The sequence below is a fragment of the Nanorana parkeri genome, unplaced genomic scaffold (assembly GCF_000935625.1).
Source record: "Nanorana parkeri isolate BGI_ZX_2015 unplaced genomic scaffold, ASM93562v1 scaffold115, whole genome shotgun sequence".
Classification (NCBI taxonomy): Eukaryota; Metazoa; Chordata; class Amphibia; order Anura; family Dicroglossidae; genus Nanorana; species Nanorana parkeri.
The window spans coordinates 1,548,086-1,561,828 of record NW_017306383.1 but is presented as its reverse complement, the minus strand read 5'-3'; the positions used below and the strand labels follow the sequence as shown (position 1 = coordinate 1,561,828).

General features: G+C 39.8%; 1 protein-coding gene across 1 annotated transcript in view; it reads right to left on the bottom strand.

Annotated features, from left to right (window-relative positions):
• Nucleotides 1–212: 212 nt before the first annotated feature.
• The window catches only part of MMRN1 (multimerin 1), an 81,759-nt gene continuing 68,228 nt past the window's right edge, over nucleotides 213–13,743 (bottom strand). The window contains exons 4-9 of the mRNA XM_018553281.1: nucleotides 11,432–11,533; nucleotides 9,863–10,039; nucleotides 6,331–8,301; nucleotides 6,090–6,092; nucleotides 5,491–5,637; nucleotides 213–715 (exon numbers count right to left, since the gene is read on the bottom strand). Of these exons, the coding sequence (XP_018408783.1) occupies nucleotides 294–715; nucleotides 5,491–5,637; nucleotides 6,090–6,092; nucleotides 6,331–8,301; nucleotides 9,863–10,039; nucleotides 11,432–11,533 (2,822 nt within the window). The 3' untranslated portion in view covers nucleotides 213–293. The remainder of the gene's footprint in view (nucleotides 716–5,490; nucleotides 5,638–6,089; nucleotides 6,093–6,330; nucleotides 8,302–9,862; nucleotides 10,040–11,431; nucleotides 11,534–13,743) is intronic.

Sequence of the window (13,743 nt, the reverse complement as noted above, 5' to 3'; positions counted from 1 at the left end):
TATTCCCTCTGGATGGATGACTGAGGCGTCCTTCTGTCCCTGATAAAACTGCTGCAGAATATAAGTTGCCAGTGAGAGAATGATGCCTTGCACATCCAGTCAGTAAGACAGTGACACATACCAGCAGGTGAGTATTCCTATTGCCTGCTGTGTCCCGCATAAACAGTCTGCTGGCATACAATATGATTGCGAAAGTGATGCTGGCCCCATGGTTTACATATACTTAAATATATGAAAATAACTTTGATTATTGACTCTCTGTAAATACAAGCATATAATATATTGAATATCAATTATGTACGGTATAATAAGTAGCCACTAAATGTCGTGACAGGCGGGTATTGTGCAGGGATGGTGCCCGTGGCTAACCTGAGCCAGACTGTTTGCCCATAGTTTAGTTCTAGCAAAGCATCCCCTGTCACCGTCCTGTCACTATACACGCTGCTGTTAATGTTTTCAGACTGGAATGCAATTTTATCAATTCCATCAACCACTAAATAGCCTGACAATCGAGGGCTATAGGACTCAATGGTAAACTTAAACACATATACCCCCAGATAGGGCACATTAAATTTCCCTGTGCTGGGTGTATATGAAGATCCATAATTTACATAGAGATTGTTAAATCGGATCGGTCCAGGAGATGTCATCCCATATGTGTGAGAGACAGAAAAGGCCACCATTGGCGCATACCGATAAGATCCTTTGGAGAAATCTGCATAAAGAAGGAGGAAAAAAAGATAATGAGTCATTTAGCCACTTTGTTTCAAAGTAGAACTGAAGCCAAAACGTTTTTAGTTATGGATAGAGTTAGTTAGGATTATAACCCCTGTAAGCTTTTTTTGCCATCTTTGTTGCATTGGGGAGATTTCCCTTCACTTCCTGTTTGATAGCTACAACAGGACGTGATAAAAAATACCTCCAAAGAGAGGGAAATCCCTGGTGGTCAGCAGGGTCACTAGAACTAGTGCCCCCCATCTATTTCTGTTCTAGTGACAACCCAAAAGGATTATACATAGGATGCTATAAGCAAGCTTTTTATGCTTTGTGATCACGGTCATCAGGACAAATAGAGAGTGTGGATCTCCTTCAAGATTATAGAATGCAACAAAAACCTAACAGTTCTAATCCCTCTCCACTCTATCCAAAACTAAAAAAAAAAAAAGTTTTGGCTTCAGTTGCACTTTAAGTTTCTTTAGATATATCAGATATTTATTTAAAGTCACGCACGCAGTGCTCTGCATTACCCACAGGAGGAGGATGGAGGAACACTGGGCAGGAGATTTTTTTAACCAATTTAGTTGCGCTAGGATACAATGTTAAGTCACCAGCTGCAACAATGTATACAAGTGTAATCAATGTGAGCCAATATGTTGCACTTGGTATTTAAATAATGCCCCTATTATTCGTGTCCTCCTGTGTATCGTGAAGGTTCTATATCTATAGTGAACACAATCATTAATTAATGAACAAAGTGGTAATATTCGTGTCGTAATTCGTTGCTTCCAGATGGGCAAAAAGCAATAAATTACCTGGTAAACAAAAACATTTTTACCAGGTAATTTATTGCTTTTTGCCCATCTGGAAGCAACAAATTACGACACGCATATATCACCACTTTGTTCATTAATTAATGATTGTGTTCACTATAGATATAGAACCTTACCAAGCGCAACATATGGGCTCACACTGGGCAGGAGATAAGTAGACATGGGGGTAAGATGCCCTCAGCATCGTTGGACACCACTGCCACCACCAACATTTCCTGCCTGCAGGAGGACCTGAAGAACTGGAGATCATGGGAACAGCTTCTTCTGGCTCTAGAGAGACAGAGCCAGCTGTCAATCAGGTAGTATTGCCGTGATCCTTACTGGCTGCGGTGTGGCTCTGTGCTGCCAGCTCATAGTGGACCTTTAGGTCACAGGAGTCAAAGTACATCAATTTCTGGTTCTCTCATACAGTAACCTTGCATTTTTGTGGTCTATCATTCACATCACTGGACAGGAATGTAACTACAAATCATGGGGCCCCATAGAAAAACTTTGGATCCCCCACTTACTCTCTATACAGCTCTATAGCTGCTGGCAGTGTCAACTGTGATAATAGACGTCATTGATCTCAACGTAAAGTATGTATTGAGGACACGCAGCAGGAGAGCTGAACGTATAGTCAGTACACTACTAGGGAGTGACTACACAACCCTGAGTTTTGTTTTCCTAATCAGCCCCCCTAACGGACCCCTCCTACCAAAGAACCCCATAGCAGTTTCATGAGCTGCTATGGCTATTGTAACCCTCTCTTGTGGATACAAAATGCAGCATACCCTATATTTTATGCACTAAGCTGCAGCACATGAATGGGGACAACCCACAAATGAATGAACTAGCTTTCTACTGGAAATGCATTTTCATGCAATAAAATGAAGGCATTTAACTATAGGAAAGCAGACACCTGTCCTTAAAGTGACACTAAACTAAGGAGTTAAATCTTAAAAATGCATTCAAGTAATCTATTAACAAAAATGTATCTTATTTGTACATCACTCAGCCGTAGATTCTCAAATCATCTCTGAATGACACTGTCCTTCAAGATCCTTTAAGATTTAACTCTTGAGTTTAGTCTTACATTAATACAGAGCTCATACAGATTGTCCGAGAAAATTCTTTCCTCATTTTTCCTGATAAGTAACAGCTCATTAACCTTTGTCTCGCAGTAACATGCATGCATTTTTCTGCACTAAATTGAGCAGTTTAAGCAGAAATCCCATGTGTTGCCTAAAACTAATTAATATTTATGTGCTTGGCAGAATGAATGAACAATAAAAACATATGAAATGTACAAAAACATGGATAAACACATGAAGTTACAGAGTTAAAAAAAAGGCATAACTGCATAGCTCTACGTGTGAAAGAGCTTTAGAGCCCGATTGAACCTACAGTTTGTATTAACAGTTATTTTTTTTCCTTTGGAATTCTACATATTTACAGAAGCAGCTGTTGAAGATGTGCATAATATTGCTGCTACTGCATAGCCTGTCGAGAAGTAATAAATATATAAAATATGTATACTTCAAGTAATTTCAATAATGCAATGCACATACAAAATATCTCCCACATACTAAACTGTAAATGTAAGGATCTTTTCACATGACGTTCTGATCAGGTCTGGCTGTTTTTAGGCAGACCTGATCGTAAGCTCAATGTTAGCCTATAAGTAGTTGAATGTAAATGGACCTAGGTCTGCTTACATCTGATTACCTTCGACTCCGTCTTGGTCTGGAAAAAAATGTTTCTGTTTTGGTGGATCTGATTGTGACGGATCAGAGGTAATTGGATTTAAACAGGCACCACTGCCCATAGACCTAGCATGGGTCCAGTTAGTCCAGTTGCGATGAAGGAAAAAACAAATTGGACATGAAGGTCACAAGAGTGACATCCGTTCCATACTGCTCCAATCAGCAGGCGATCCGTGCACAGATTCCCTACTGATCAGAATGGATGCCACCCATGTGAAAGGGGCCTTAGAATTTTACACTGAAGATGTATAGAATAATTGCAATGACATCCCATACTCAGGGTTCAATGAACATTCTTTAAACTTTTATGTGTGACCTTGAATAACCAGCTATCTAGTGTTCCTGCTTTTCAGACACCTTAAATTAGATTAAAAGTTCAAAATCCTGTAAAAAGTGCTGACCAGAACTGTCAATGCTATGAAATAATAGATACTATCATAATTAAATCTATGGCTGCCAGTCTAGCCGTCATGGCACAGTGATCACAAAGCAGTATCTTTATTTTTAAACTGTTCTCCTTTTGCAATCTGCTGGTGCAGCATAGAGAAGCACAAAGAACAAATGTTCTGGGTAGTACTGTTTGACAAATACCATAAGCAAAGGTATTGGCAGAACCCTAATCAACCATTCATAATTGTAAGTCTAAATTAAGTCAAACAAATGATGTTTGTTATGTATAACACCACCAGTAAGCAGTGAGATGGTTATTTAATTCCTGAATATATAAAATATGACTGTGTACATGCTTCAGATAGGCATGGATAAGTACCAGTAACACTATAAACTTAGTACAACTGAGGATGCCTGAGCAAGACTGTAGGGTTTCATGACAACATCGACCTCACTTTTTGTTAATGCTCCTACTGTTGTGTTATTAATTAGCACACTGAGGACCAACTGACATCAATTATTCTTTACAAGTATCCCTGTTCAGGCAACATGAGGAAAATTCAGTAGAAATCATGCTACATGTGAGAACATTTTTCAAAGTGTACCCAGGCACTGTACAGGCCTAAAGTAAAACCTATATAAAAAGCAACAACTGTATAAGGCGCCAGCACTCCAAATATATATTTTTTAAATTGTTTATTGTAGACCTGAACTTAAAAAGTGAAGATTTGCTATGTTATATGGAAATGGTACCCTATAAATGAACCATTCGTCTGAAATAACTCCTGAAAAATAGCAATGTACTTCCTGGTATGTCCTGTGCCTACTGCCCTATAGTTATATATTTGCAGTATGAGATCTCAGGCTTTAAAGCCTCTGACTATTCTCAGTAGATTTGATGCACTAATGTCATTCAGTTCTGTTAGCCCCAATGTGTTGTTCTCTTTAAATTCAGAAACCTCCCCTTCAGATGTGTAATCCCAGGCTGGGCCACAAGGAGCCACACTTGAGGCATGTCTGGCATTCCTGCTGGGGTTACTTTTGTTGCTACAGAGACCATGACCCATCAGCACATGTAGTAAAATGCCCATGTGTATGGGAGATCATGTGGAACCTCTAGAAGCAAAGAGAATACCTGACTCTCCAATCAGGCAGTACCATTAGCATCAGGAGCCATCCGATGCTGTGCTAAAAGATGCTCTAACTCACTCATGTTGTCTTTGCTCCTCTAGGAACCAAGAAGAAGAAGATCTTCAAAGCGCTCTCTGCATCTGCAGATTTCCAACTAGATTTGCCTCACTCCTCCCTACCGCCCGCCCTTAGAGCCCATCCCAGCCAAATCACTGCCAAACAATTAGCTAATTGACTTTACTTTAACCTGCGTATTCACCTTTTAACCTTTCAACTACCTGACTCCCCTTCTAACCCCTTCACGTAGGCCCTCACTTATTTAGTTCTCCTTTTTTGCTCCAAGCCTATCTGCAATATTTGAGCTGCCTAAAAGATACCACATAACCTAATTATGGTGTTCATCCTGCTGCCAGTCTCCAGTCGGTCGTTGGGTGGATGAGCAGACCAAAATTTGCCTGAATATTAGAGACTACAGGAGTAATAATTTTCACTGTGTTTACTTACAGGATTAGGACAGCATTGCTTCAACCTAACTTCTACCTGAGCCATACTATTCTGTGCCATTAAGTGTTTTACCAAGACCAAATGTAGATTTATAGAGACACATACTGTATGGTATTCCAGTTCTACTGAACTAAGGTACACAGTTGACAAAAACACACAAAACAACTTGCCTAGAGATTGAGCATTCTCATCTGTCATCTTTAGGCTGCAGTTCAGTCCTCCAAAAGGATGACGACAGGCACACACAAAACCTTTCAGGTCATTGATGCAAGTACCACCATTATAGCAAGGAGAGCTGCTGCAGCTGGAGTGGTCATCTGCCAAGAAAGACATAATCATAAATAGTTTTGAACTACAGCACGGGATTCATTGAATACAGGTCAAATGCAAGTCAGAAAAAAATGTCAACTGCAGGCCAGATGTAAAAGTGTGCGGTTCCCCCTCCCAAACAATACCAGACCCTTTAGGTTTGGTAGGAATGTTAGGAGGGACCCCATTTAAAATTTAGGGGAAAAGAAGCGTGGATTTCCTCCCCAAAGTCATACCAGACCCTTTTACATTTGCCCAATCAGGGCCCAGTACTCTGTAACTGATGACTTTGCCTAATCATGGCTCACCTGTCAGATGCCGTACAACTGTAAACAGTTGGGCGGAGCTAGCTAGCTGTCAACGCTAGCTCTTCCCATAATGACTTTTCCATCATGTCACCAGAGGAGAATGAACTGACTTCCCTTATCAGCTCTGGATAGTACTTACTACTGGTCCTTACTAGCTGGACCCTAGAATGGCAACATTTTAAAAGGGTGACAAACTTTTCTATAAAGGAATGAGACATGCACTTATTTTGTCAGAGATGTGTGTGCAACATCAATAAAAACATCACAGTTTCCACACTAAAATCTGCACTCCTAAGAGAAGGACTTGTTGCAGATTAATAGTACTAAATACTTGTCCACCTCTCTATTAGGTCTACAAAATCAGTGACTACGCTGTTAATAAAAAAGACTCACCTTGATCTATAATATCAGAATTTCGTTGGCTTCGGCCAATAATAGATACTGTGGGATTAATGGAAAGCTTCTTTGGGACAAGTGTCTTCTTCACTGGAGCCTTCATCTGTTTTTGAAGTTTGGCCATATTGGTTGTGATATCAGATAGTGATTTATCTACATATCCTGTTAAGTTTGTCAAGACAGTTGACATCTTAATTTGTATTAAAGAACGTATGAGCTCCTCAAAGCCTTTCTGCAAACTTGCTATGTTTGGCTGAGCTGCTTCAACTAATTTTGGCACACTTTCATTGACTTTCTTAACAGTGACAAATACAGTTTGACATAAGACCTTTGCCTCATTTGCAGTTTTATTCAGCTGTGGTATACTTGTTGACAGCCGGATGGATTTAAATTCAAGAGCTTTAATTCTGGAATATACTTCCTGCAGGACACTTTTTTGATTGGTAAGAACTTCAACAGGTTTCGCTTTTGGTAAAGCAGTAGGGTTAGCCAGGATCATATTTACTTGGGATTCTATAATTTGTACACGAGATTGACAATTTTGCACATTAGTTACAGAAATCTCTACATTTTCCTCTATTTTAGTAATGTTTACTTGACACTCAAACAATTTGGACTGTAAACTGTTTATCTTCTGTGACAACTCTAGAAAGGAAGAGGCCATGCTGGTGTCATCTTGACTAAACCCAACAGCATAATGTGTAGATGTGCTGTTATCTTTATGGATTCTAGGTGCAGTGGTCAGGTTTTGCAGAGTTTCATTCATCGCAGGAATGGCTAACAAAGCACTTTCTAGTTTCTCAATAGTAGCATTAGTGTAAAGCTCAGCTTTGTTTTGCATATCAGAAATTGCCGACTTTGTCACAAATTCATCACGGATAGAGTCAACAGCATCATTTAATATATCCATGGTGTTATTAAGGCCATCTTCAACTTCCATGATGCATTCGTTAAAGCGCCTTTCAAAGAGTTCTTCACGTTTTTCAGCTTCAATTTGAAGTTTGTCTTGGCCTTTCATAATAACGTGCACTATAGAATTCAGGGTATTAAGAAATTCTGTAATGTTTTGAATCTGCTGATTAACTTCATTTACATCATTTTTGAGCTCATATTCAGTTGTCCTACTAAACGGAGCCCCTTTTTCTATGAATGGTTGCAGTATTTCCATGTCATAACACAAATCGTTTATCTGCTCGTTCATTTTATCAATTTTGTCATCCAAGGGAATGACAACATCAGAGACAGTTTTGTTTAAGACATGCATATTCTCTTCAGTGCCTTTTAATTGTTTCTGAAAGTCATCTTTACAGGTTGCAAATTTGTCTTCACAGGCTTTTTCACTTGATTGTTTCTGAAGATCCAAAGTAACGGTAAGGTTATTGATTTTGCTGTCTTGTGCATAAATATCATCATAGAGTTGAAGCATCATTATATTCTGTTTTTTCATCCTCTCCTGTAGAGCCAAAAGATATTCAGTTACATTATCGTCATTGAAGTTATATGGAGTTATTTGTACTCTTTGTTCCTTAACATGATTCCCAGTCAACATCTGATCATGAATCTCCTTCATTTTGCTCAACGTACTGTTCAGAGTTTCAAAATAATCTCTGTTCCTGGATTGTTCATGGTTTAATTCTTCTTCGAGAGCACTATGCCTTTTTTCCATATCTTTAAACGAGGAGGTGCAAACAAAAGCAGTATTTTTTAAATGCTCTATTCGGTTCTTTAGTTCTAACACATCTTCCTTGCTTGCCTTGTTTTCTTCTTCTTCTGCACACTTTTGATGGGCAGAAGTTATTGTAGTATTTAAATGTTTCACAGATTCCTTAATTTTTTCAACTTCTAGAGAGGTTTCAGACACAGTTTTGTAGATCTGGGCGATGGTTTCTTTCATGTCCATTTGCAGTATGGTAAACTGATCTTTAACAATGTTTTTAATAAGCTCTGTAAGACTTTTTGCCATTGGATCTGAAATGGAAGGATATAATGTAAAACATAATGCATTTTTGTAAGGCAGATATAAAAGATTTAATAGGATTACTGTAAATCTCCAGTTTGTTGTAGTAACATAGACAAATCCTGCCTTAGTGAGATATGCCGGTCTATTTTACTATCAGCGTAACCTATTGGTACAATCTGTAATTGTAATCTGTAAGTTTGACCTTACAAATAAAGGTAAAGTGTGGTTAGAATAAAATATACTCTTTCTGCAGATTAGAGCCGGCGTGGGACACCTCAACTGTCCTACGCTGCTTAGCTCATGGTCTCTTCTCACTGCAGACCACAGTCAGAAACTGCTCCCCGCAAGGATTCCCCCTCTCCCCTCACTGCCCCTCCAGCACTCACTAGAGGAACAGACAGGGGAAGGATGTGTATGGCTGGTGCTGGCTCTAGAGAAGCAGCTGTCAATTAGCAGCCGAGGTAGATCCCAACAACACTTTTAGGATCCTTCCCTGCTGCAGCACAGCTCTGTGCAGCCAGCAGAGAGCGTACAATAGCCCGCTATCTGCTGACTTTTGTGACTCAAAAGAAAGATAAAGCCAAAAAAAAGTTTACCTTTACTTCTCTTTTAATCTGAATGGGACATACTTTATGCAATTGGTTGAAACTAGTCCACCATGTAAAGCAAGTTATGTTCCTGAGTTATTACAAGGGTGGTGTAGGAAATTTGGATCCATCCAGGCTTCTACATTAAGAAACCCCATTCAAATAAAGGGTTTTCTTTGGCTTTGAACATCCTTACTAAAATATCCCATGACTTTACATTCGCCTTCTGATTATTTCTGGTCCTGCTGAAAGGGGGTGACGTGGGAGGGGGATTATGCTTCTCCTCATAATGTTAGGACTTTTGACCATTCTCACATTACTTCAGGGAAGCTTTGGCTTGCATTTTTATCTGATTGGACAATGATGATTCCAAATAGAATTATAGGAACACATAGTCTGTGGTGATGTCACCTACAGGAGCTACAGAAATGCACAGATAAACATAATGGAAGTATCTTGGACTAGAAATGAAATTGGCTTATGATTTAAAAGTATCATGGAGATGACTGTCGTTTACACAACAATTACATCCTGTCACCTGATTGGCTGTGAGTGGTGTTTGAAATCTATTCATGCTCTCTGGTCATAGACTAAAAAAGGGTAGTTGTTCATGCAGCTTGATACAACTATCCTTGGGGCAAAGTACTTCATAAACACCAGCTATGCTAACCTAACCAGTTTATGTGAATGGAGAAGAAAGAAGCTTGGAGGGGATGCAAAGAAATTATAACTAACTTTTCAGGGTGGCACAACTGGAATTGGGACAGCCCAACGTCTAACATGTGATCCCTATTTTCCATTCCCTATGATAATGGTTGGCTTGCAGTCTCAGGGGCCACTGACTGAAAATGGCCATATCTCACATCTGCGTGCATGAAACACACCTCTCCCACCAGCCAGATAGTTTAAAGTGCAAATGAAAGAGCCATCTAGTTTTTCAGGACACATATGCCAGCATCCTAGAGTGAGGTATATGTTTTACCTTTAAGGAATGATTGCAGATTTTGTCCTTTATCAGCATCATTGATCTTCTCCTCCAGCGAATACAGTGAACTGTGTATGTCGTTCAGGCTAGACGAAATGTTCTCCACATTCCGATTAAGAAGAGTCAGCTTCATTTCTTGGCTGTAAATCTGATCTGTCAGTTTTTGCTGCAATGCTTCATATTTTTGTTGTATGGCAATAAAAACAACAGCTTTAGTTAGGGTGCGACAGCTCAAGGTAGATAAGTCAGTCAGGGATGATGTATTGAGGTACTCAGAAAGAATCATTAACTGTAATTATTTCTGTGTATCAGCTGTAGATCTTCCAGTCATCTCTGAATTCATGATGACTCTGTCCTTCCTTCTGGAGGGTGGTTACTTTTGTCCCCTATGGTCCCTGTGTGTTGTAAAGTAGCTACTGCTCCAAGCTCGCTCCCATGATGGACTATAAAATCAATACAAATTAGTAAACTAAGGGCCCGTTCACACCAGACACTGCGTTCTGGCGCGATTTTGGCCAGAACGCACTGGATCGCATATGCGGCCGGCTCACTTTGTTGTGGGATGGGAGGGGGTGTGGCGGTCCATTGAAGTGAATGGCACCGTAGCTACACCCTCCAGGCCTCAATGCGATCGGCCGCATGGGAACACGTGGCACATCAATGCCTGCGGTCCGGTCCAGTCAGAAAAAATGCTGCAAGCACTATTTTTTCTTACTGGACCAGACTGGAACGCAGACATTGATGTGCCATGCATTTCGATGCAGACATAAGCATTGTGGCTAGGGGGAGTTGCTACTGTGCCATTCACTTCAATGGACCACCACGCCCCTTTCGCCCCACAACAAAGTTAGCCAGCTGCGATGCGATCCAGTGCGTTCCGACCAGAACCAGGCCGGAACGCACTGTGTCTCGTGTGAATGGGCCCTAAACATGAGATTGTAGTCCATCACAGGAGCAAGCTTGGAGCAGTGGCTACTTTACAACACACACAGGGACCATGGGAAACAGAAGTAGCCACCCTCCAGAAGAAAGGACAGTGTCAGCACCAATTCAGAGATGATTTGAGGATCTAGAGCTGAGTGATACATATGTAAGCTACATTTATGTCAATAGTTAAGGTACTTGAATGCATTTGTAAGATTTAACTCCTGAGTTTAGTGTCACTTTAAGTTTAACTATAACTTACACTTGCTTCCCCCAAATATTTAAAGCAGTTTGCCCTTGAAAGGAGAGTTACAGGCAGGGCACAACATTTTGCAATCAATATGTAATGTGAAAGGTGACTTACTATACATGTCTGCTTTTTGTTTTTGGATGTAGTTTGGAGGAAAAAGTAATGCTGAACAAAACACTGTGCTTAAAACAAAAAGTAATGCCATTCTGCTACCAGATGTTGTTGTCATGGGACCATAAACACTTGTAGCCGTTTATTTAGATTAAGGTTAGACATTGCTTTAGCTCACTTTCAAGCTAAATAAAATTAAAGTGCTCATATCATGCCATTATGCCCCTGACATTTTTATCCTTATTATTGTTCTTCTTTAATAATCTTAAGAGATGACTAACCTTGGTCATATGTTGCTGTTTCTCTGTCACCAGAATCTACTGTATTAATCGAAAGACTGCTTTCCGCCTGGCTTCCATGTATCTGCCGCTGAATCTGTTGAGCTGCAAAACAAAACATCATTACATTAACCTTGTTTCAAGTGCAAACATTTCTGAATGAGCTTTTCATATCAGAGTGACATTTTATTTATCAATCTGTAGTAAATGGGTAAAGAACACTGTAAACATGTCCTTGGGGCATTTTAAGAAACAAATATCGAATTCCAGGAAATTCACCTGAACTATGCTGGCAATTTCCCTTTAGATTCTGGTCACTTATAATGTGAAATGAAGGTGGACGAGATGGTTAATAGTATTCACAAATTAGGCTTTCAGGAAAAAATCCTAAGTTGAGTCAATATGTGAAGCAAGTGTGTGTGTACATGAGAAAGCGTGATCCAGGGTAGCAAGTCCTCATATGAATCAAAGATTCACCAGTGGAAAATGAGGATTTTACAAAATGGCCGGTATGGGCAAATTTACCAATTACCACTTTATAAATACCTGAAATGGAACTAATGGGTGGATGTGGGCGATGAATGTGCTTTCTAAATGCAATGAATATTATGACTAACTATCAGTGGTGGAAAAACATCAAGTGATGGGAATGGAGTGTGAAGAATCGATCCACGCTTTATCAATATGTGGTTTGTCTCTGATGCACAAACAGCACCTGTTATATCATGTGCACTGTTAACATAATATACATAATGGGGTATGTCTAATGCTGACTATAGATGGTTAGATGTTTCCTGGAGGGCAATGAGTAGGAAGACATTCACTACCATCTGTTGTTTCTTGTGTGACTACACAGAAGTTGTAGACATACATTTAACACCTTAGTCATAAGACCTTCATACTCGCAAGAGTGAAGAACCAACTTTACTGTGTAGAGAGATTTTCTAACACATTGCAGTATCTCTGAGCAAAAACAAAACATTCCTACAGCTGGAAGAACTTATGTCTTTACTTTTATTCTGAAGCATCATACTGGCTGACAGAGTGGAGCAAAATTGAATAGTGTATAGCCCCCCAAGGAAGAATTTGAAGGGAAAATGATGCTGCGACGGATTTGTTGTCAGGAAACAACACCAACAGTTCATACTTTAGACATTTGTGCTCATGAGTCCTAGTCTCAAAAAAATAAAACAAAAACTCCAAACGCTGGATGCAGAAATCATTTGGCATGTTCAAGAAGTCCTTGATCAAAGCAGGAATTTAATAATTTAATGTGTAAACAAAATGTAAGCAAATCATTTATATTGGGACAGATCCTGCGGCTGTTGTAAATGCTGAGAAACATTTATAAAAGGGCACCTTAGTTGGTAGGAGGTCCATACACTGCCAGCCTAAAGACAGTCTGTCACAAGACTAAAAAGGGGTTTAAAAACTTCAAATGAAAACTGAGAGCTCTTTGATTCCCAGGGTGTGTGCTAAAGAAATTACATCAATTTAGGATCAATGCATGTAACTACACGAGAACTAATGTGCAGGCCAAGAATCGGGCAATTACATTTGTACCTGAAGCTTCTTACACAGATGCTTTGCTTTTAAAATTTTTAGGGGCTGAGAAATATGACTTGTGTTTATCTAATATGTATAAGCCGATAAATGGATATGAAATCTAACATTCTCTTCACTTTGGAATAGGGGTAGGTTCCAGGATGTACAACACACAGATTTCTATAGACACCATCTTCTCCATGCAGTCTGCTGGTCAGCTGCTCTAGCCATAAGTTCACATTTCATTCATGTTCCTAAATAAAGACACGTGTGGCATTGCCCGATTACCACTACATTCTGCCCTATTTTATCCCAGGGTTTGGCAAGTGCAAAACACTGCATCTTAGCAGCATACATGTGGTGCACCACATTCCTCCTACAAGTGACCAGTTCATAAAATGGTTTCATTGTAGTTTGTGATATGTGTCTATACCAGGCTTTATTAACCAGGGTGCAATGGCAACTTGGGGTGCCTTCATATTTTTGTTACTGATGGGGACTCTCATGTGATGTGGGCTCCTGATATGAAGGGGAACTTCTAATGTATAGGGAAAGCTTATGATGTGAAATGGCGGGACTTTGATGTGAGGGGTGGGGTCTTGATGTGAAGGGGGGCTTCTGATGTGAAATGGAGGGACTATGATATGAAGGGGGGCTTCAGATGTGACAGGGGGTCTCTGATGGAAAGGAGGAAACCCCACGTTATCTTTTTTTTTCTTTGCCTGCTGTCCCCTGTTCAGGATAAGTGTTTGTTATTGATATTTTTATTG